The sequence below is a fragment of the Calliphora vicina genome, chromosome 4, assembly GCF_958450345.1.
Source record: "Calliphora vicina chromosome 4, idCalVici1.1, whole genome shotgun sequence".
Taxonomy (NCBI): Eukaryota; Metazoa; Arthropoda; class Insecta; order Diptera; family Calliphoridae; genus Calliphora; species Calliphora vicina.
Genome location: NC_088783.1, coordinates 118,120,050 through 118,145,123, shown reverse-complemented (window position 1 = coordinate 118,145,123; position 25,074 = coordinate 118,120,050). Strand labels below are relative to the sequence as shown.

Genomic DNA, 25,074 nt, shown 5'->3' with positions numbered 1-25,074 from the left:
TTCAGAAAACTAACATTTTACTAAAATTTCCCAATTAGGGAAATTTTTTTCAAAAAGGGAAATTTTCAAAATTTTGGTAAATTTGTTATCAGTATTTATCATAATGTACAAAAAAGCTAAAAGTTCAGATAAATCCATTTTAACTAAAATTTCCTTTAAGGGGAAATTTTCAAAATTTATGCAAATTCTTAATTTTGATTCGTTATAAACTAAAAAAATCTTAAAATTACAAGAAAAAAACTTTTCACAAAAATTTCCCAATTAGGGAAATTTTTTCAAAATAGGGAAATTCTAATAATTTCTATAAAATCATAATATTTATTCCTTATAAACCACAAAAATCATAAAATTTCAAAAAAAATAACTTCCAACTAAAATTTCCCAATTAGGGAAATTTTCAAAATTTTGGTAAATTTGTAATCAGTATTTATCATAATGTACAAAAAAGCTAAAAGTTCAGATAAATCCATTTTAACTAAAATTTCCCTTAAGGGGAAATTTTTTCAAAATAGGGAAATTTTCAAAATTTATGCAAATTCTTAATTTTGATTCGTTATAAACTACAAAAATCTTAAAATTACAAGAAAAAAACTTTTCAAAAAAATTTCCCAATTAGGGAAATTTTTTTAAAAAAGGGAAATTTTCAAAATTTTGGTAAAATTGTAATCAGTATTTATCATAATGTACAAAAAAGCTAAAAGTTCAGATAAATCCATTTTAACTAAAATTTACCTTAAGGGGAACTTTTTTAAAAAAAGGGAAATTTTCAAAATTTTGATGAATTTGTAATATTTATTAACACAAACTACAAAAATCCTAAAAATACAATAAAAATCTCTTTTATATAAAATTTCCCTTAAAGGGAAATTTTCAAAATTAATGCAAATTTTTAATTTTTATTCGTTATAAATCAAAAACTTTTTAAAATTTTCCTTAACGGGAACTTTATTTTTGAACTAGGAATTTTTAAAAATTTTACATTCACAGTAGTTTTTATACAAATTACATTTTCGTTAAAATTTTTGAATTCCCATTTTATTTTCCAAAAATCTCCTTAAGGGGAACATATATTTTTGATTTAGGATTATTTTTAAATGTCATCTTTAAAGAATTTTTGTTAACAAATAAATTTTTCTAAACATTTTTAAATTCCCATTTTAATTTGAAAAAATCCCCTTAAGGGGAACTTTTTTTTTTGAGTTAGGAATTTTTAAAAATTGTATATTTAAAGTATTCTTTATAAAAATTAGATTTTCGTTAAACTTTTTGAATTCCCATTTTACTTTCCAAAAATCTCCTTAAGGGGAACTTTTATTTTTGAGTTAGGAATTTTTTTAAATGTCATCTTTAAAGAATTTTTGTTAACAAATACATTTTTCTGAACATTTTTGAATTCCCATTTTAATTTTAAAAAATCCCCTTAAGGGGAACTATTTTTTTTGAGTTAGGAATTTTTTAAAATTGTATATTTAAATTATTCTTTATAAAAATTAGATTTTCGTTAAAATTTTTGAATTCCCATTTTATTTTCCAAAAATCTCCTTAAGGGGAACTTTTATTTTTGAGTTAGGAATTTTTTTAAATGTCATCTTTAAAGAACTTTTGTTAACAAATAAATTTTTCTGAAAATTTTTGAATTCCCATTTTTATTTTAAAAAATCCCCTGAAGGGGAACTTTTTTTTTGAGTTAGGAATTTTTTAAAATTGTATATTTAAAGTATTCTTTATAAAAATTAGATTTTAGTTAAAATTTTTTAAATTCCCATTTTAATTTAAAAAAAATCCCTTACTGGGGAACTTTTATTTTGAATTTAGGAATTCAAAATTTCTTAATTTTAAAAGAATTTTTTTTTTATTGACAATAAATTTAAATTGAAAATATTTTAGGTAAATTATATTTAATAATTGTAAATTAATAAAAATAAAACTATAATCTCCCACTATAATATTTAAATTAGGCTAATTTTAATAAAATTTTATCAAACAAAACCGCCAAAATAAATAAAATACATGAATTATAAACAAAAAAGTTCTATTTAAATATTATTAGCAGTAATACAATTTAAAGATTATGAAAAAAAAAATAATTAATTCCATTAATTTCAATATAATTGTTTAACTATTTTGCGTATTTTTCTAATTGTCAGTTTGCAAAAGTCTTTTGTAATATATCATAATTGTAGAAAATGATAAATTGCAAACAAAATGTTCATTTCTTTTTATCTCATTTTGCAAAAAGTGATAGTAAAATGCTTTATAAAAAAAAGAAATGACTCTGAATAGGAATAAAATCTGTCAAACAAACTTTAATTAAATAATAAAAAGCAATCACAAATAGTGGGGCTATTCACAGGGTCATATAAAGAGTATAGTTTTATTTACTTAAGAGCAGTAGAATCAAGCTGAGGCAGAAACATCTCTACAAGAGAATAATTAATAAAAAACATTTTCTCTTTTTTTGAAAACTCTCTCAATCATTTGTAAAGGATTCCTTAAGGCAAATACAATTGAGAAAGGGAAGTCCAGGTGCATAGTGCAGAAATTCGCCCTCAAAGTTCATTAAGATCAGTTGTCATTATTCTTTGGAAGATCCCTTTTACTGGGCCTAGAAGAGTAACCTGACAAAAGTTGCCTGATTTTCCCTCAATCTGGGAGCAGCCTAAATATTGCCTTTCAACAATGTTTATTAAAAGTTAAATAAAGTATATGATATGGTTAACACTGATCATAAAAGGCCTTAAAATAAAGCTTATGACAACAAAAAATAAATAATAATTAAGGCGGAAGAAGATAAAATAGTTTTAAAGCTGAAACGTCTCTATAAAAAGACAACAAAAAAGAAACTACAACAATATTTCTCATTCTTTACGTTCCATAAAACGAATAAAAGTAATGATGGTGAAAAATCCTTAGCAGCAAATCGTTACAAATCCATGCTTTAACTTAAAATAACCAAAACTAAGCATCATTTTAGATGAAAAAAAAATCTCTTAGGAAGAGCAAAACTAATGATGAGTGACAGAGAGAGAGAGATTAATAATGAGATTTATCTCCCCTCTCTTTAACCCCAACTAATGATGAGTGACAAATTTGTGAATTCCATAAATTACTGCGACAGTATTAATTTAAACGAATTTGTTAAAGGAAGTAAAATCAAAATTAAACGGCAATAAAAATGCTTTCAAATAAATTTCAACTTTTAGTTTTAATCTTAATAACCTGGCAAAGTTTTGCCTTAACGCGTGTCATTAACAGTTCGGTTATCATGGATTTGTGGTCACGCAACATTGACTGGGAAGAGTTGGTGGATAATGGACCCAAAGAGTTTACCATACAAAATGAAAAGATTACGGTTAAATTGGAACATCAGTTAAACAAGGATAATCAGCGTCAAAACAATAAGGAAATCAGTGATGTTGAGGTGTTTCGTGAGAGTAAGGAGAGCAGCAGAGAGCATAGTATATCGGAAGTTATATATATGGGCAATGGTTGGGAGATAATTATCAAGAATCCAAAATTGAATTCATGTTATTGAAATTGAATTTTAATAAAAATAATAAAATTTAAAAAAAAACTAAAAAATTAATTTTTCTAAAAATTGTTGAATTCCCATTTCAATTTAAAAAAATCCCTTTCTGGGGAACTTTTATTTTTGAGTAAGGAATTCAATTTTAAGTTAATAGCTTAATAAAGTAACAGAGATTATTTTTTTCTTGGTAACTAAGAATTCCCATTTAAATTTTAAAAATTCCCTTTATGGGGAAGTTTTATTTTTGATTTAGGAATTCTTTTAATCTTTATCTTTAAAGTATTTTTGATAACAATTAAATATTTATTAAAATTTTTGAATTCCCATTTAATTTAAAAAAAATTCCTTTGTGGAGAACTTTTATTTTTGAATTATGAATTTTTCAAAATTGTTTGTTTAAATCTTTTTTGATAACAATTAAGTTTTACTTAAAATTTTTGAATTCCCATTTAAATTTAAAAAAATCCCTTTCTGGGGAACTTTTATTTTGAATTTAGGAATTAAATTTTAAGTTAATGGCTTAATAAAGTAACAGAGAATATTTTTTCTTTGGTAACTAAGAATTCCCATTTAAATTTAAAAAAATCCCTTTATGGGGAACTTTTATTTTTGAGTTAGGAATTCTTTTAATTGTTATCTTTAAAGTATTTTTGATAACAAAAAATTTTTTTATAAAATTTTTGAATTCCCATTTAAATTTAAAAAATTCCATTTCTGGGGAACTTTTATTTTTCAGTTAGAAATTTTTCAAATTTGTATGTTTAAATAGGTTTTGATAATAATTAATTTTTTCTTAAAATTTTTGAATTCCCATTTTAATTTTAAAAAATCCCCTTAGTGGGGAACTTTTATTTTGAATTTAGGAATTAAATTTTAAGTTAATGGCATAATAAAGTAACAGAAATTATTTTTTTCTTTGAATTTAAAAATTCCCAGTTAAATTTTAAAAATTCCCTTTATGGGGAAGTTTTATTTTTGAGTTAGGAATTATTTTAATTGTTATCTTTAAAGTATTTTTAATCACAATTAAATTTTCGTTAAAATTTTTGAATTCCCATTTTAATTTTAAAAAATTCCCTTTCTGGGGAAGTTTTATTTTTCAGTTAGGAATTTTTTAAAATTGTATTTTTAAAATCGATTTTATAAAAATTCAAAGTTTCTTATAATTTTTGAATTCCCATTTAAAATTTAAAAAATCTCCTTAAGGGGAACTTTTATTTTGAATTTAGGAATTAAATTTTAAGTTAATGGCTTAATAAAGTAACAGAGATTATTTTTTTCTTTGAATTTAAGAATTCCCATTTAAATTTTAAAAATTCCCTTTATGGGGAACTTTTATTTTTGAGTTGGTAATTCTTTTAATTGTTATCATTGAAGTATTTTTAATCACAATTAAATTTTTCTTAAAATTTTTGAATTCCCATTTAAATTTAAAAAAATGCCATTCTGGGGAAGTTTTATTTTTCAGTTAGGAATTTTTTAAAATTGTATGTTTAAATAGATTTTGATAATAATTAATTTTTTCTTAAAATTTTTTAATTCCCATTTTAATTTTAAAAAATCCCTTTAATGGGGAACTTTTATTTTGAATTAAGGAATTAAATTTTAAGTGAATGGCTTAATAAAGTAAAAGAGATTATTTTTTTCTTGGTAACTAAGAATTCCCATTTAAATTTAAAAAATTCCCTTTCTGGGGAAGTTTTATTTTTGAGTGAGGAATTCTTTTAATTGTTATCTTTAAAGTATTTTTAATCGCAATTACATTTTTCTTAAAATTTTTGAATTCCCATTTAAATTAAAAAAAATCCCTTTCTGGGGAAGTTTTATTTTTCAGTTAGGAATTTTTCAAAATTGTATGTTTAAATTGATTTTGATAACATTTAATTTTTTCTTAAAATTTTTTAATTCCCATTTTAATTTTAAAAAATCCCCTTAGTGTGGAACTTTTATTTTGAATTTAGGAATTAAATTTTAAGTTAATGGCATAATAAAGTAACAGAGATTATTTTTTTCTTGTTAACTAAGAATTCCCATTTAAATTTTAAAAATTCCCTTTATGGGGAACTTTTATTTTTGAGTAAGGAATTCTTTTAATTGTTTTCTTTAAAGTATTATTAATCACAATTAAATTTTTCTTAAAATTTTTTAATTCCCATTTAAATTTTAAAAAATTCCCTTTCTGGGGAAGTTTTATTTTTGAGTAAGGAATTCAATTTCAAATTAATAGCTTAATAAAGTAACAGAGATTATTTTTTTTTGGTAACTAAAAATTCCCATTTAAATTTTAAAAATTCCCTTTATGGGGAAGTTTTATTTTTGAGTTAGGAATTATTTTAATTGTTATCTTTAAATTATTATTAATCACAATTAAATTTTTCTTAAAATTTTTGAATTCCCATTTAAATTTAAAAAAATCCCTTTCTGGGGAAGTTTTATTTTTCAGTTAGGAATTTTTTTTTAAATTGTATTTTTAAATTAGATTTTATAAAAATTCAAAGTTTCTAAAAATTTTTGAATTCCCATTTAAATTTAAAAAAAATCTCCTTAAGGGGAACTTTTATTTTGATTTTAGGAATTTAAATTTTGTTATCTTTGAAGTATTTTTGTTAGCAATTAAATTTTTCTTAAAATTTTTAAATTCCCATTTTAATTTTAAAAAATTCCCTTTCTGGGGAACTTTTATTTTGAAATTAGGAATTTAATTTTTTTGTATCTCTTTAAAGTATTTATTATAAAAATTAAATTTTCGTTAAAATTTTTGAAATCCCATTTAAATTTTAAAAAAATCCCTTTCTGGGGAACTTTTATTTTGAATTTAGGAATTTGAAATTTGTTAATTTTAAAAGCATTTTGAATTGCAATAAATTTAAATTGAAAATTTGACAGCAAATTCCTAAATTTTTTTTGCTAAACCCAAACTGGGGAAGTTTTAATAAGGAGATTTTAGAGAAATAATTTAGTTAATAGATTAATAAAGTAACAGAGATTAGGTTTTTATTTATATTTGAGAATTCCTATTAAAATTTCAAAATCCCTTTTGAGGGGATTTTTTTTTTGGAATTTAGGAATTCAAAAAACCTTGTATTTGAAAGAAAAAATGGTTAATTTAACTAAAGAAATTAAAATACAACCTCTACAAACCCTTTTATAAATAGTTTATTCCATTTAAATTTAATTAAAGGCCTTTAAGTGCTTATAATCCATATTAATTATTTTTATTTAAAGAATTATTATTAAATAAAAATAAATCATTTTTTTTTGTGCAATTTAAAACTAAAAGTAAAGAGTGCATATTTGTTCTTTTTATAAATTCTATTAAATCTTTAAAAACAAGACAATGAAATAAGTAGGTATACATAATTTATTAGCTATAAATTCATTCTAGTTTGGTATTGGTTTGTAATTTTTTGGCTTTATGATCTTGTTCCTCGGGTATCATATCCATGCTGCCTCTACTGCCATTCGATTTTTCAAAATCTTCCAGATTCTCCAGTTTCTCTTCCTTAGACGAGACCTCACTTAATTCCGTGGAATTGGTATAGGATTTAGTTAGGCCAGGACCGGCAGTTTCCTCTTCCACAAAGCTGGGAGTTCTAGAGTTATTATTGCCAATTTCGGAACTTGTAGCAGTGACCACTACCAAAGGCATTTGCCTTTTGCGTATACGTTTGGCAATGGGTGGCACAAACAGATCACATTTGATAATAGTACGCGATTCATCGGTGTACAGGGCATCATTTAGGTCCCAACCCAACTTCTCATAGATCCAAGAGAAAATTATGCCCAAAACGAAGGTAACGATAAAACCAATGGCAGCATACCACATGTAGGAGATGCGATACAAATAGAAATAATGAGGTTCTTCTTCAGACTTGACGTCATGCAGTGTGGAGGTGAAAATGTCGGTTACTAAACTAGTGGCAGTGGCTGGGCAACTGTCGATGTCCAAGGGCAGCAATGGTATGGGAGGTTTGGGTTGGCCAAAGCCCATCCAAAAGGAAAATGCTAAGCCTATGGTTAAACTGGTTATGACACCTTTTTGATTGGCTCTCTGGATGTACATGCCCAAGGTAAACAGACCCAATAAAGGTCCACCCACTATGCCAAATATGGAAAGTGCAGCTTGCAATAGACCACCAATAGAGCCCGCCATAAAGGCAATGCCCAAGCAGACAACTCCATAAATCAGATTCAATACTTTGGTATAAAAGGTGGTCTTGGCATCAGTTAGTTCTTTCTTTTGTCTATAAGCCACAAAGGGTTTAATGTAATCCTCCATTGTAACCGCCGACAATGAAGATATAGCTGAGGATATGGATGACAAACTGCCGGAGAATATGCCCGATACAAACAAACCCGATAAGCCGGGTATATGGCCCATGGTGTCCACCACAAACAAAGGCATAAGCTGATCTCTAGAACTAATGCGGCCCTCCAGCAAAGGATCACAGCCCTTGTAGTAATAGTACATACACAAGCCGGAGAAACAGGTGGTGAAACTTAAAACCATTAAGACCGGCAAACTCCACCACAAGGAATTGGCAGAGGCCTTCAAAGACTTCACGGACAGCAATCGTTGCACCTGAACCTGATTAACACCATACAAAGATAAGTACACACCCAAACCACCAATAATTTGGGTAAAGAAGGTATGTCTATGGGTAGGATCCGTGCTGAAATTGAAAAACTCCAAACGTCCTCCCTCTCGGGCCGTCTCCCAAATATCACTTAAGCCTCCAGCCTTAATAGCAGCACAGATAATAATAGCAAACACCGAGGCAAACATCAGCACCGACTGGAATATATCAGTTATCAAAACAGCCTTCATGCCACCCAATGTCGAATAGAAAGTACACACCAGGCCCACAATCAAAATGGAGAATACAATATTCAAACCAGTAACAGCTTCCAAAGCCAAGGCTGGAGCATACAACACAATACCCATGTATAAGGCAGTCTGCACGGAGAAAGCCAAGGAGGCATATAAACGTGTAGCATAACCAAATCTTTGTTCCAAATACTCATAAACACTGGCCGTCTTCAAGCGATAGAACACCGGTAAGATCAAGTAGGCGGCAAAGGGCGTGGCAATGATATAGGCAATATTGATGATTACAAATTGTGTGCCATATTGATAATTTTCCGCGGATACTCCCAGAATGGTAACAGCAGACATTAAACTGGCGGTTAAACTAAAAGCCACCGGGGTTATGCCCATGCCACGATCTGCCAATAAATATTCCTTGGCCGTCCTTTGTTTACCACCGGTTAAACGATAGTATACACCAATGCCAGCCGATATTAGTAATACAATGGCCAGAATAGTATAATCCCAGGGGCCAAATTGAGCCATGTTGTGGTAGTAGTTGCTTGTTACTTTTTTAAACAATTTTATGAAGATTTAAAATTTGGAAAAGTTTGTGCTTTTGTAGGGAGTTAATTCCAGGACCAACAATGTTTAAATTAATTCCACAATTAGTTTGACATGATGACACCACGTTCAACACTCCAAGAGAGAAAACTATAGTTTCAAGGAATTTTAGTTTAAATTTGAAATGAATATTAATGCAGGCAAGAAATTCTGCTAGGAATCTTATCCCTGCCGCCGTAAGAAAGTCAAGTGTTTTGTAATGAAGTAAAAATCTGTTAAATATGATTTCAAGTGTTTAAAAATTCTCAAAATAATGGAAATTTGTTTGGAATTGTTCAAAATTTTTGGTAGATCTCCTAACACACAAACTATTACTTGAAGGAAGAGTCTTTTTTAACTGCAATAAGAGTATTTCAAAATAGACTAGGGAGGACCGGAGGCAAGAATCTTTAAGTTCAAAATATCTTCTCCAAAATGAGAGCCAAATACCAGAAAAGTCATTAGATATCTGAGCTCTCAAGATAACAGTTCTAATCGGATGTTTCCTTTCCAATTTTTTTTGGAAAGTTGTACGCTTTCCTCAATCTAATCTATAGGCTTAACTAAAGGTAGAAGAAACTTAGAAAAACATGAACTCTTTCGAGAGAAAGGATAACAGAGAAAACAGATTCGTGATAGCAACCGAATTTGTTGCCAATTAGTGACCGAATTTTACAGTTGTGGGTACAAAATTTTGGAAGGGGGAACTAAAGTTTGGTTGCTTCAACTGAAATTCTTCTTTATCAACTGACTTTCTGTTGATAGGACCGAAAATTTCTATGTGTGCAAGCAAATCATTCGATTGGCAACAAATTTGGTTGCTATCACGAATCTGTTTTCTCTGTGAAGTAATTAGGATTTGAAGGTTTCTTTTCATTCCTTGAGGAATATGAAATAACTTCCTGGAACTAAAGAGCAAAGGGAATAGATCTAATTCGAAGGATTCCTTTCATTCCTTGAGGAATATGATTACTCTCTCTTCAACCTGGTGTGAGTTTCAGCCAGTGAATAAAGAAGAGGAATGTTTGACATCTATAATGAAACTTAAAAAGGAGAATCTTTCCGGGTTTGTTTGGTATTCAAGTGGTGCTCTAAGGAAAGAACTAAAGAGGGAAAGCAAGTAGTTTTGATTTCAAGGAATCTTTAAATTTCCTGAGGAAATTAATACTCTGAACTTCAACCAGCTCTATAGAGCTATGTCAGCTTAGAGGATAAAGCAAGGAAATAGCAATTATGAGTTATTGTGGAGAAGAAAGTGGAAGCTCTCTTTTTCATGAGCCAATTCAAGAAGGAAACAGGTTATTAGATCTTGGATCGGGATTGGTTTCCATATAGAACACAGCAGGAAGCCAGATTCTAAAGAATCAAGGAAGAGTCATCCTTAGCTGTAATAATATTATTTCAAGATAGACTAGGGAGGACTGGAGGCAAGGAAATTTACATTTAGATCTTTAAGTTTAGAAAAGCTTCTCAAAAATGTCCTTCGACTTCTTGGAACTCAAGAAAACAATTCTAATCGGCTGTTTCTTTTCCATTTTTTTTGGAAAGTTGTACAATTTCCTCAATCTAATCTATAGAGAGATTCGATTTTAGAGGAGAAAAGGCTTAACTAAAGGTAGAAGAAACTTAGAAAATCATGAACTCTTTGCAACTAAAGAGAGAAAGGTAGTAGTTCCAATTTGAAGGTTTCTTTTCATTCCTTGAGGAATATGAAATATCTCTCAGGAACTAAAGAGCGAAGGGAATAGTTCCTTGAGGAAATGAATACTCCCTCTTCAACCTGGTGTGAGTTTCAGCCAGTGAATAAAGAAGAGGAAGGTTTGACATCTACTATGAAAATTGAAAAGGTGGAAATCTCAGTGTTTGTTTGGAATTCTAGTGGTGCTCTAAGGAAGGGTGGATTTGAAGGAATCTTAAAATTTCCTGAATAAATTAACACTCTGACTTCAACCACTTCTATAGAGCTACATATGTCAGCTTAGAGGATAAAGGAAGTACCAATTATGAGTCATTGTGGAGAATAAATTGGAAGCCTTGCAAATTCAATTAGGAAGCAGTATTTTAGATCTTGGATCGGTATTGGTTTCATTATAAAACACAGAAGGAAGCCAGATTCTAAGTGTGAAGGGATTGTTCCGATTCTTCCACCTCCTCATCTAAACAACTTCTACAATAGCTTTAACGAGGGTAACCCATACGTTCCGACATGTCTCTAATCATACAGTGCCCAGTAATTATAGTCGTAAAAAGCTTAATCGAATTCCTATCAAGAGGCAAAGGAGTCAAGGTCCTATCCTTTGTCAGATTGGTCCCGAGCATTCTGGATATTCTACAAATGATGATATTTGACCAACTGAGTTCCGTCTCTCTTAACGCCCATTCATCTATCAAATTCAATACGGTCTCCAAGGTTTACGTCCAGGGATGACCCGTTGTTGCTTCATTTCCTCGGATACCCTCATGGAACCCATATTAACTAGACGTGATGTTGTGTTATTTGTGAAAGTGAATGAATACAATTGAGAAGACATTAAGAGCCTTGATTGATGCAAGGCTGTCCAAGTAGATACGTATAGTAGAATTTTAGAAATTCAGTTTCCGGATTCTTCTCGAGGCTGTATCGATCCCAAAAATCTGTTTAAAAATTCCACGAAAAACTTTTTTTTTTTCTTAATGAGAGAAGGGAAGAGGAATATGGATCATTAACCAGGACTTAGGAATGCAAATAAGTTGTATGTAAGCAGATCGGGAATACAGAAAACTGCTGAAGATGATTTGGATCGCAATGGAAAGGTAATATTTCCTTGGATCGGTATGGATTAATAATGATTTGTTTAAAAATTCCACGAGACATATTCGTTTATTTCTTCATAAGAAAAGTAAAGAGGAATATGGATCTTTGATAGGGATTAAAAAATGAAAAAAAGTTGTTCATAAGATCGGTTGCTCAGGAATATAGTGAAAAGGAATTGGATTAGAAATGCATTGTAATCATTTCCCTAAAAATTCCACGAAATCAGATGCTTTATTACTTGAACAGGAACTAGGAAGTTCAATAGCGAAGGGAGAATGAAAAGAACAAGTTCTTCATTAGATTGGGCATCCAGGAATATAGAATAGATGAAGCAAAATCCTTCAATCAAGATCTTTCAATATTAATTCTGTTCTTGGATGTATTGTTTATATTAAGCTAAAACACCATGAAGCTTAAAAAGTCACACCACTATATGATGTTGAAATCTTACGATGTTATTTTTTATTTTATTTTGCAAGACCCCAAATCTCAAGTATTCGCACAGAAAAGGTAAACATCTTATCTATTGCAAATTAAAAAACTGCCGATTGCTGATATTTAATATTTATTAATTTAAACTCTTCAAACTTTCCCCGCATCAAAACAAAAAATACCAATTAACAATAAAAATTGGCTCAGAGACAAGTGTTTTACAATTTAGTTTTATTTTGGGGCATCATAAACAATTTTGTTTGATTTAAGAGAATATTCAAGTCAATATAACAAATATACCATAATTTTTGGCATGTTTTGCCCAAATTTCTGATAAGAATCAAAACTTTCCCCTTATTTAAGGTCAAATATAATAAAGAATTCTAAGAAAAATTATCAAGTTTTGTAGCTAAATTTAGATTTCTTTAAAATGGTGGCAGATAAAAATAGCATTGAAATCCAAATAGGAGTGATTAGATGTTTAATCAATAAGAATGCTATATTCACACGACAATTAGATCTTTGAACTGAACAATTTGGAGGGGTTAATCTTTGAAATTTCTTGAGATTTTTGCACTTAAACTTTGTGTTATCGCAAAAGTACAGTTTCTTTGCACTTTCTCCACACTTTGCCAAAACATGCGTATAGTTTTTGTTTAAAAATATTTCGTTTAGTGCGAATTTAATCTATTTAATAAAATTCTTGTTTTGCTAAAACCAAGTGGCTTTGGAATTTTATGTTTTCCTACATTTCTTTTATCAGTTTAGGGAATTCCTATGCTGATTAATAAAAATTTAACAACTTGAAAGCACTTAGACTTAATTGTTTTTTGACTAGACTGCAGCAATTTTGGCAGTTGATAGGAGCGGATTTCAAATTAAAATAAAAAAATTCTAAAAATTCTAACTTTTGAGGATCATTGCAGTCTGGTTTTTTGCTTTAAAGGGAAAATGTCCAAAACATTTTAAAAAGTGTACCTTTTTAGTACAAATTTGTGCCACTTTTAACATTTGAATCGAAATAAAAGTGTCTCGAGAAGAATTATTACGTTATTGAAAGATGTGGTACTAAAAATGTCCCTGTTTGGGTACTTTTGTCGATTTTGTTCCAGGAATAAGTTACAAATAGCCCTTTAGTACCAAATTTTCAATATTTTATCTTGAATTTCGAATATCACAATAAAAGTATTGTGAATGTTAAATAAAGAAAAAATATCAATTTTTAAAAATATTTGAAATCAAAGACAAATGAATTTGGTACTAAAAATCTCCCTTTTAGTTCCATTTGACTCATATTTCCTCTATAAAAACCGAATTTCCAAAAAAAAATGTAATAAATCTTGAACTTTTTGTATTTCATTCAAAGTTAAAACATTTGGAGCTAATTTACATATTATTTTGGTACTAAAAATATCCCCTTTAGTACCAGTTTGCTTATTTTCTTCCATTTAAAACCTAATTTCGCAATAAATGTAATAAAACAACAACATTGTGCTTTCTATTTGATAATCATAGTGTCTGAAGCTGTTTAAATATAACAACGGAAGATATGGTACTAAAAATGTCCCCTTTTGGTACCAAAAATCTTCTGGATGAAACCAAATTGTCAATATTCCATCTTTAAAGGTCTAATTTCCGAACACTTATAATAAAACGTCAGCTTTTTGCTTTCTTTCCAAAGAAAAAGAGTTTGGAACAAATATACAAATAATTTTGGTACTAAAAATATCCCCCTTAGTACCAGTTTGCTTATATTTCATTTATAACAGATATAATTTCTTAATAAATGTTATAAAACAACAACATTGTGCCTTCTATTCTAAATCAAAGTGTCAAAAGCTGATTTAACATAATAACGGAAGATATGGTACTAAAAATTTTCCCTTTTGGTACCAAAAATCTTGTCTTTAAAACAAAATTGCCAATATTCCATCTTAAAAGTCTAAATTTCACAACAAATGTAATAAAACTTAAACTTTTTGCTTTATTTCCAAAGTAAAAGAGTTTGTAGCTGATATACAAATGATTTTGGTACTAAAAATATCCCCTTAGTACCAGTTTGCTTATATTTCTTATATTTAAACCATAATTTCACAATAAATATAATAAAACAACAACATTGTGAGTTCTATTTGAAATCAAAGTGTCTGAAGCTGTTTAAATATAACAACAGAAGATTTGGTACTAAAAATGTCCCCTTTTTGTACCAAAAATCTTCCCTTTAAAATCAAATTGCCAAAATTCCATATTTAAAGGTCTAATTTCCAAACAATTATAATAAAACGTCAGCTTTTTGCTTTCTTTCCAAAGTAAAAGTGTTTGGAGCAGATATGCAAATCATTATGGTACTAAAAATATCCCCTTTAGTACCAGTTTTATTTTATTTCTTCAATTTAAAACATAATTTCGCAATGAATGTAATGAAACAACAACATTGTGCCTTCTATTCTAAATCAAAGTGTCCGAAACTGATTTAATATAACAACGGAAGATATGGTACTAAAAATGTCCCCTTTTGGTACCAAAAATCTTGTCTTTAAAACCAAATTGCCAATATTCCATCTTGAAAGGTCTAATTTCCGAACAATTATAATAAAAATCCAGCGTTTTACTTTCTTTCCAAAGTAAAAGTGTTTGGATCTAATTTACAAATAATTTTGGTACTAAAAATATCCCCTTTAGTACCAGTTTGCTTATATTTCTTCTATTTAAAACATAATTTCGTAAAAAAAATGTAATAAAACAACAACATTCTGTGTTCTATTTGAAATCAAAGCGTCTAAAGCTGATTTAATATGTTAACGGAAGATATGGTACTAAAAATATCCCCTTTTGGTACCAAAAATCTTCTGGTTGAAACTAAATTGTCAATATTCCATCTTTAAAGGTCTGACTTTCACAACAAATATAATAAAACTTCAGCTTTTTGCTTTCTTTCCAAAGTAAAAGTGTTTGGAGCAGATATACAAATAATTTTGGCACTAAAAATATCCCCTTTAGTACCAGTTTGCTTATATTTCTTCTATCTAAAACATAATTTCGCAATAAATGTAATAAAACAACAACATTGTGCCTTCTATTGGACAATCATAGTGTCTGAAGCTGTTTATATATAACAACTGAAGATATGGTACTAAAAATTTCCCCCTTTGGTACCAAAAATCTTGCCTTAAAAATCAAATTGCCAAAATTCCATATTAAAAGTCTAAATTTCACAACAAATGTAATAAAACTTCAGCTTTTTGCTTTATTTCCAAAGTAAAAGTGTTTGGATCTAATTTACAAATAATTTTGGTACTAAAAATATCCTCTTTAGTACCAGTTTGCCTATATTTCTTATATTTAAAACATAATTTCGCAATAAATATAATAAAACAACAACATTGTGCCTTCTATTTGACAATCATAGTGTCTGAAGCTGTTTAAATATAACAACGGAAGATATGGTACTAAAAATTACCCCTTTTGGTACCAAAAAATCCCTTTAAATACCACTTTTCGTAAGTATAATAAAAAAAAGGACAGAATATTTGTGTAACTAAATTACTAAGCTGTACAAACCAGCATTATTTTGCTGTATATTTACAGTCTAGTGTTTGAATAAGATTTAATTGAAATGGTACCAAAAATTTCCCCTTTTTTATGTTTGCATTGTACTATTATTCTTATACATGGTAATTTTATATGCAAATTTTGCAGCATGAATAAAATTATTGACTATTTAAATGTTATTAGTGAAAGGACAATAACTTTTAATACAATTACAAATGATTTGGAACCAAAAATTTCCCTTTTTCCCCCATAAAACTGAGAAAATTGTGGGCAGCTAAATCCGAAACCATAAAACTTTATCTTTCTATTAAAAATCGTGATTTAAACCATGTTTCGAACTAATTTATTTTTATCTGCTTTTAAGCAATTACATTTTATAGGCTTACACATGATTTGGTACCAAAATTTACCCCTTTTATGCTAAAACTATGAAATTTTTTACTACAACAAAAGAATCTAATTTTTAAATTATATAATTGTAGCAATCTATTTAAATTCATGTGTCCTGTCAGGATTTAAAATGGTTAAACAAGATTTGGTACTAAAAAAGTCCCCTTTTTGGTACTAGTGAGGAACTCTAAACAAATTTACATCATAATTTAACATTTCTTATTATTAAATTATATAATTGTAGCATTCTATTTAAATTCCAGTGTCCGGTTTGGATTTTAAATGGTTAAACAAGATTTGGTACTAAAAATGTCCCCTTTTTGGTACTAGTTCTGATCTCTGCACAATTTCACAACATAATTTAACATTTCTTATTATTAAATTATGTAATTGTGGAATCTATTTAAATTCCAGCGTCCCGTTTGGATTTTAAATGGTTAAACAAGATTTGGTACTAAAAAAATCCCCTTTTTGGTCTAGTAAGGAACTCTAAACAAATTTACATCATAATTTAATATTTCTTATTATTAAATTATGTAATTGTGGCAATCTATTTGAATTCCAGTGTCCCATCAGGATTTAAAATGGTTAAACAAGATTTGGTACTAAAAAAGTCCCCTTTTTGGTACTAGTTCTGATCTCTGCACAATTTTACATCATAATTTAAAATTTTTAATTATTAAATTATATAATCGTGGCAATCTATTTAAATTCCAGTGTCCCGTTTGGATTTTAAATGGTTAAACAGGATTTGGTACTAAAAATTACCCCCTTTTGGTACTAGTTAGGAACTCTGCACAATTTTACATCATAATTTAACATTTAAAATTATTATATTATATATAATGCAGCAATCTATTTAAATTCCAGTGTCCCGTTTGGATTTTAAATGGTTAAACAGGATTTGGTACTAAAAATTACCCCCTTTTGGTACTAGTAAGGAACTCTAAACAATTTTACATCATAATTTAGAATTCCTTATTATAATAATAATAAGAAAACATTAATTATTTAAATGTTATTAGTTTCACTACAATTTTGTATGGATTTAAAAATGAATTGGTACTAAAAAAAGTCCCTTTTTCATAAAAACTGGTTAAATTGTTCCCAGTAGTACTATTAAAGTAAATCTGAAATCAGCAAACTTGCGTTGTATTCAAAATCGGGTATCCTGTAATGATTTGCAAGGATGATAAACAATTTGGTACTAAATATTTCCCCTTTTTTGGTACTATTACTCTCTAATCTTAATAATGCAATGACGCAAATAAACAGGCAATTATTATAAACATAAGAAATTCTTGAATATTTAAAATTTATTATTTGAAGGAGAACTTTTGTTGAGGTTAGAATTCATGTGGTACTAAAAATGTCCCTTTTTGTATGGGATTAGTACTTTTAATTTTTATGTTACAAAAATTATTTTATTTTCAAGATTTTGTTTATTAGCTGGCGATACTAAGGTGTGAATTTCAGTCAGATCGAAATAAGAATGACAAATTTGTATGATTTTGATGTAAGAGGGGGCTGAATTTCGCACCTCCAAACTCTCCTCAGTAAACTCAAGTGAAAATGTTTAAATGAGGGACTATTGAATCCCATCTAAACAATTATTGAGTTAATTACTAAAAGAAATACTTTTTTTACTATTTAACTTTTTTATAAAGGTTCACTGATGGTGGCTCGTGAATCCCCAAGAGGCTGAAGGTCCTTTAGGTCTCACAACTTATTACTCTTTCCTCTTGAATCCCACCGAAGCAATTATTGAGTTAGTTACTAAAAGAAATACTTTTATTTACTATTTAACTCTTTTATAAAGGTTCACTGATGGTGATTCGTGACCCCCAAGGGGATGAAGGTCCTTTAGGACTAATAACTTATTACTCTTTCCTTTAAATGAACTATCATCCTCTATTCTAAATTCTTTACCAGCAACACAAGTGGAAATTAAGAAAAATTTTAAAATTTATTAAAAATTTAATTTTTTTTTTAAGATTTTCTTGAAATCCTCTTTTTAAATTTCCAAATATTTTGAAATTTATTAAAAATTTCAAAATTTTTAAAGAATTTCTTTTATTATTCCCTTAGAAATTTAATTCATTCCTTAAACAAATTCCATGCTTTAATAAAATTTACTTTTAATTGTTATTATTTTGTATTAAGTTTCTTTTACTAATTAAATTAATGACTTTCTTGTTTAATATTACAAATTCCTTTTTTCACATTACACAGATTTTTATTATATTACAAAACACTTGTTATTAAATTTATTTATTTATATTTTTGTTCCAATAAACTGTTCAGAACGTTAATTCACCTTGTTAGTTGCGTTGTTAATGTACTAATGGGTTTTTAGATTTTTCAAAAGAACAGGTTTTTTTTCACAAAACCAATTGAAATTTTATCTATAAAATCAACTAACTCACTATTGAAAAGCAAAAAACAACAACAAAAAAATACTTTAAAGAAATATATAAATATAGCACAGTTATAAGTTGATTATCAGATTATTTTAGACGTTTTGTAGTTCAGAAAAAAAGCCTTAATCTTTATGACATTTTTATATTTTCAACAAATAAAATCGCTAGATTTTAATTAAAATTTGTTATAAATGATAGTTATGGTTATAAAAATAGGCCGTAAACTTTTTAAAACTTTTATAAGCAATTGCCAAATTATAATTAATAAAAATTCTTGCGTTTTAGATGCTGGGATGGTTTTACAATAAGAATTTCTGGAATTTTTTTATTTTTGTTTAATGATAAAGGCCTTTAACCACCCATACAAATGTAATGCAAGATAATAAACTGTTGTTGCTGGTTTGTTAAGGCAAAATTAATATTATTAACGTTAATAAACAAACGAAATTGTATTAACAAATTGTAAAAATAAACGCTTTATAAACAAAATGAAAATAAATAAATGAATAAGGTGTTTTGATAACAAGTGTCATATTAAGGGAATTAAGAATTAACTAAATGACAACATAGCCTGGTTTATTTTGGTAGCAAGAAGTGTATTAACAAAAAAGTTTAGAATATTTTAGAGTGTAAAAAGGAAAAATTATCTTATTTCCAATAAAAACTTCTACTTAATTTTAATTTTTTGCAAGTTCGAAAATTTTCGAAATTAAAGGATTTATTATTATCTTAATTTTTGGTATTATAAATTGGTTTTCATTTAAAATATTTTATAAATTTCAAATTTTTTAATGTTCGAAAATTTTCGAAAATTAAAAAAAATAATAATTTTCTTCGTTCTGAAATTAAAATTTTTTTTTTTATGATTGAAATTGTTTAATGTTTCGAAATTAATATTTTTAAAGAGTTAATTCGCAAGAAATATTTATAAAATTCAAATTTTTCTATGTTCGAAAATTTTCGAAATTTCCAAATAAATATTTTTTTTTTATCTAATTAAAAATATTTATAAATTACAAATTTTTCTATGTTCGTAGTTTGAAAATCTAAGAAAATCAAGATTTTTCCAAGTTTGAAAATTTTCGAAATTAAAAAATTAATACTTTTCTCAGAAAATAATACTGAAAGCTAGTTTCAATCCCTAAATAAAAACAATAATTTTTTTAAGTTCGAAAATTTTCGAAATTTATAAATCCTAATTTTCTTCATTTTAAATGTTTTTTTTATGTTCGATGTTTTTCAAACTGAAAGCTAGTTTCAAGCCCTAAATAAAAACAAGATTTTTTTTAAGTTCGAAAATTTTCGAAATTAAAATATACTAATTTTCTTTATTTTGAATGTTAGAAATAGGTTTTTTAATGCTTTTTTAGAGTTAATTCTCAAAAAATAATTATAAATTTAAAATTTTTCTATGTTCGAAAATTTTCGAAATTTCAAAATTAATACTTTTTTAGGATTTATACAAAGATTTTTTTCTAATTAAATATAAATATATTTAAAAAATTTAAAAATTTTTCTATGTTCGAAAATTTTCGAAATTATTCAAATTTGTTTTGAATTAAAATTTCTTGAAGCCCTTAATTTATTATGTTCGAAATTTCAAAATTAATACTTTTTCGTGTTTAACACAGGAAATTTGAGAAAAAATTTGTTTCTAACGAAAAATATTTATAAATTTGAAATTTTATATGTTCGAAAATTAACTTTATACGCAGAAAATTTGTTTTCTATCAAAAACTGTTATAAATTTTAAATATTTCTAAGTTCGAAATTTTTCGAAGTTTAAAAAATATTATTTTTTTTTTTCATTTATAGGCAGGAATTTTTTTTGTAATGAAATTTTTCTGTTCGAAAATTTTCGAATTTTGAAAATCTTTATTTTCGAAATTAAAAAATTTATAATTTTTCATAAATGATTTCTATTCAAAAATAGAAAATTTGTTTTCTATCAAAAACTGTTATAAATTTTAAATATTTCTAAGTTCGAAATTTTTCGAAGTTTAAAAAATATTATTTTTTTTTTCATTTATACGCAGGAAATTTTTTTGTAATGAAAAATATTTAAAAATTTAAAATTTTTCTATGTTCGAAAATTTTCGAAGTTTGAAAATCTTTATTTTTGAAATTAAAAAATTTATAATTTTTCATAAATGATTTCTATTCAAAAATAGTTATAAATTTTAATCTTTTTCCAAGTTCGAACATGTTCGAAGTTTCAAATTTAAGACTTTTCTTTATTTTTATCTGCAAACAATTTGTTTCTAAGTATAAATATTTTTAAATTTCTAAGTTTTCTATGTTCGAAATATTTCGAAGTTCCAAAATCAATAATTTTCTTAAGTTTTACAAACTGAAAATTGTTATAAAATTTCATGTTTTATGTGCTCGAAATTATTCGAACATTAAAAATTCATATTTTTCTCTTTTAAAAATTTTCGAAGTTTAAAAATCTGTATTTTTCTTCATTTCAATATTTTAGAAATTTCTTTCTAAACAGAAATAAATTGTAAATTTAAAATTTTTCTATATTCGAATTTTAAAAATTTATACCTTGCTTAATTTTTTTAAGTAAAAATGTTTATTCAAATCAAAAATTATTATTATTTAGGTGCTTTCTCGTTTGAAATTTTTCGAACATTCAAAATCAATATTTTTCTTTTCGAAATTTAAAAATATTTTAGTTTCTTTTTAATTTTTATGAGTTTTATAAATAAACAAATTATTTCAAATCGAAAATTGTTATTAAATTTCAAGTTTTCTCTTTTCGAAATTTTTCGAATATTCAAAATCAATATTTATTTTTTTCGAAAATTTTTGATGTTTAAAATTTTATAGTTTTATTTGTTCCGAATCAAAGATACTTATAAAATTAAAATTTTTCTATGTTCGAAATTTTTCGAACATTTCAAAATCAATACTTTTCTTAAGTTTTATATGTAACAAATTAGTTTCTCATCAAAAGTAGTTATAATTTTCAATTTTTTTAGTTATAAATTTAAGCATTTTAAAAAAGAAATCTCCTCTTTTTAAAACCCCCTCTACTTCAATAAAATATATAAACAATGGCCATACAATTATGCATATCAAACAATAATAATCCCCTCTAAAGAAAAAACAGACAAACACCGCCAACAAATTAATAATATTAACATTTACCCCTCCTCTTTTAATCTCTGTAACACCCAAATGAAACCAAAACAAACAACTGGCAAAGAGAATATTATACATTTTATGATCTTCACCTATAAAATAAAAATAAGCAACAACTGTAGACCATACAAAACAGACAGAAATATTTGTATATAGAGGGAAATGGTGGGGATCGAAACCAGCAAACATGTGTTGTGTGTTATCTATAGATTGCAGTAAAAATTGTATTTGCATCTGTTTAAAATTGTGGTAAATATTGTACATATTTTAAAGAGGGAGTAAAATTTTTGTTTTTAGCGACTTGGATATTTGGCTTAGCTGTCGATTCGGGCTTCACATACGATCTGTTACGCTTCGAGTTATTTTAATGCATTCATCAGTGTGAAAATGATTTTCTTTTATAGCGTTCAAGCTTCATTTCTTTCAAGATTTCAGGGCTTCAATTCGTATAATACACAATTTACCTGCTTTTGGATGAATCCTGCTGCCTGCAATCGTTTTGAAATTGCTGATTGTGTAGCTCCCATTGATATAGCAAGAACTTTTTGATTTTGACAACCATCTTCAATGAGTTCTGAACCGCACAAACCGTCTCTCCCACTTTGAAACCGATGGAACACATTCACCATAAGCTTCAGCGGCACTTTTTTTTCAAATTGAAGAAGTAAAGCAAAACTTCCCGCGTATGACGCTTTGCTGGTACAAAATTCGACATGTATGTACCCTTCAAAATGACATACAAGTTATTAAAACCAAAAACCGCGTTCAAAAGATACCCATTTATTTTAAATCTGGCATTTTTAAATCATACACCCAATTTAAATTCAAGAAATTTCAACAAAATGCCAAAATTTTTCTTAAAAATCAATAACATTTTCTAATATTCTCATTATTTGCCAAAGATATTAAGCCAAATTTCACAAATCTATCCCAAAATCTTAAAATATTAGCTGCCTTTTATTATTCTCCTTAATTTTTTAAAAGAAATTCAAACTTTTCCACTTACCGCCACATGATACCAGCCAAATTGACTAGGTGCTAATTTACGGGACTGGCCAAATTTGCCTTTGGGTATGGGCGAACCCTTTCTGCGGGAACCACCACGGTCTTCATACTAAAAACACAAACAATTGCATAAAAACCCAAACTTTTACATATTTACTTTAGCAAACTTACCCCAGTATGTGAAACCAAACCATCCATATCTTCATCATCCTCCAACCTGGTGCGTACAGCCATTTCAGCCAAACGGGATTTGATGCCGCCCTTGTTTTGCAAGGCCGAAGGCTTAAAACTAACTCTTCTGGTGGTATTGCGTTCTTTTTTACGGCCACCATTGTCTCTATCATCATGGTCTGTAATGCAACAATAGTAAACAATTTCATTTAATATTGGTATATTGTTAAGCAATGCAACCAAAAAATATTTCGCAATGCAACTAAATAGTAAAAAACTGAAAGAAAAAACTTAATTCCCACCATTTTGATAGTCATTCAAGGCTTGAAAACGTGAACCACTGCTGCCACCGCCACCACTATTATATTGTTGACGTTGTCCTCCTCTGGGTTTAGGCATGGTTTATTGTTTTTTCTTTAATTTATATTTAAATATAAACAAATTAGCTTGAATTTTATATAAACACGCGCAAAATGTTAAATTTTTTCTTAATAAATGATGCAAAAAAATTTCTTAGTCTCTTCTTCGTGGTCTCTTTGACAAAGCGCGTGTATGTGTGTGTTGTTGTTGCTATTGTGTAAGTAAACTGTCAAACAATTACAGGGTTGCATTAATGAGTACTTAATAGACAAAGTTGTATTTTTTAATAACCCAACAAGCAATTTGTAAGAGAAACTGGGTGATGTATTTAAAAATTTGAGTAATTATATGAAATTTTGTTATGATATTTATAAAAATGTATTTAAATATTTAAAACTATATAGAAATTATTGTTTTTAATATTTTATTTGGAATTTATTTATAATTTTACTATAGTTTTTACGAATAAAGTAAATTAAATTTTTTTAAAGTATAATTTTTACACAAATTACACACCATATATCTCCCATATAAGGCCCACTTAAGAAAATCATTGTAAAGACCATAAATCTCTTAAAAATATTGGTATTCAGCTAAAATTAGTTTCATATAGAAGGATGTCACGGGACTTAGTTTCATTATGATCGGTCCCTAATTGTTCATAGCTCCCATATAAGCCCCACTTCCGAGAATAACTTTAACGAGCATTAATCTCTTAAAAATATCCACATAAAATTCAACACTAATATGTTTCATATAGAAATAATTCACTTTTCTTAATTTCATGATCATCGTTTCGAAAAACAATTATGTGCTATTGAAATTTTAAACGACAACTGTTTTGCAAAAATACTTAGTGTAGGGTATTTATGGTCGGGCTTGATCCACTATACTTCCCAACTTGTTTTATTTTATGTTTGTGCTAACAATATATTAAAGTCTCTTAAATTGTCTTTATGTCTTTTACTTAAAATTAATATTGTAGCTCTAACTTTACCTGTTCCTTTAATTAAATACCTTTTTTGATATAAATCTGCTGACAATTAATATTTTAGTTTAAATTTTTATTTAAAATCTTAAATTCTAACGTATTACTTTTCAAACAAAGTGGCATCACTGCTAACAACAACAACAATAACATGTTTATTAAATTAAAAATAAACATTAACTAACTATTCATGTTGTTGTTGTTAAATGCATTCATTCCGTTATTTAAATTTAACTTCATTAACTCTCTTGCTCTACAACTCTGCCATCTCTCTTTACTCTTATGTGGCTCTTCCTCTTCTTCTTATTATTATGTTTCCCTTTATGTTTTTTGTCAGTTGCTTTTTTCAATGGTACGCGGCGGGTTTTTCTAAGCACAAGAATTAAAGTAAAAGTGGTTATTTCAGCAAATTACTAACTATTAATAATGTATTGTATTAAAACTAGTAAATTAATTGTAATATTTATTATTAAACAATGAAAAAAACTTGGATAATTACTTAAATTCTAAAATTTGCTGGCCTGAACAAAAAAAAAGTTGTTACAAGTTCTTGTTGTGTCATCCGGTTTGCATTCGTTTAGTGTGTGGTGTTGTTGTTCTTGTTGTTATTGGCAAATACATAAAGAGTTGTTTTCAAACAACAACAACAACTACAAAAGTGCAAGTGCTACAGCAAAGCTAATAAAAAGAAGCAACAAATATTGCAAAATTAATCATGTTCCAATTAATGTAAAGTAAAAGGTAAATAAAAGAGCTGTTTTAAAAGCCAAATAAATAATGTTTGCTCAAATAAAAGTGTTAATTTATGTTAGTAAAGATGGGCAAAAGTAGCCTGTTAAAAATTAGCTTTTTTGTTGCTGTTGTTTTTCATGA

General features: G+C 27.3%; 2 protein-coding genes across 2 annotated transcripts in view; both read right to left on the bottom strand.

The window, feature by feature from the left end:
- Positions 1 to 23,408, bottom strand: part of sbr (small bristles) — a 38,217-nt gene extending 14,809 nt beyond the window's left edge. Inside the window, exons 1-3 of the mRNA XM_065510278.1 lie at positions 23,156 to 23,408; positions 22,854 to 23,032; positions 22,684 to 22,791 (exon numbers count right to left, since the gene is read on the bottom strand). Coding sequence (XP_065366350.1) covers positions 22,684 to 22,791; positions 22,854 to 23,032; positions 23,156 to 23,252 — 384 coding nt within the window. The 5' untranslated portion in view covers positions 23,253 to 23,408. The remainder of the gene's footprint in view (positions 1 to 22,683; positions 22,792 to 22,853; positions 23,033 to 23,155) is intronic.
- LOC135959193 (putative sodium-dependent multivitamin transporter) lies at positions 6,783 to 18,548 on the bottom strand. The gene is made up of 2 exons (XM_065510279.1): positions 18,425 to 18,548; positions 6,783 to 9,050 (listed from the first exon to the last, which is right to left on the bottom strand). Exon 2 carries the CDS (start codon positions 8,880 to 8,882, stop codon positions 6,906 to 6,908), a length of 1,977 nt encoding a protein of 658 aa, XP_065366351.1. The 5' UTR covers positions 8,883 to 9,050; positions 18,425 to 18,548; the 3' UTR covers positions 6,783 to 6,905.
- Positions 23,409 to 25,074: the final 1,666 nt, after the last annotated feature.

What these genes read in the sequence shown, in the direction of transcription:
- LOC135959193 (XM_065510279.1), bottom strand. Translation starts at nt 8,882, where the DNA reads ATGGCTCAATTTGGCCCCTGGGATTATACTATTCTGGCCATTGTATTA.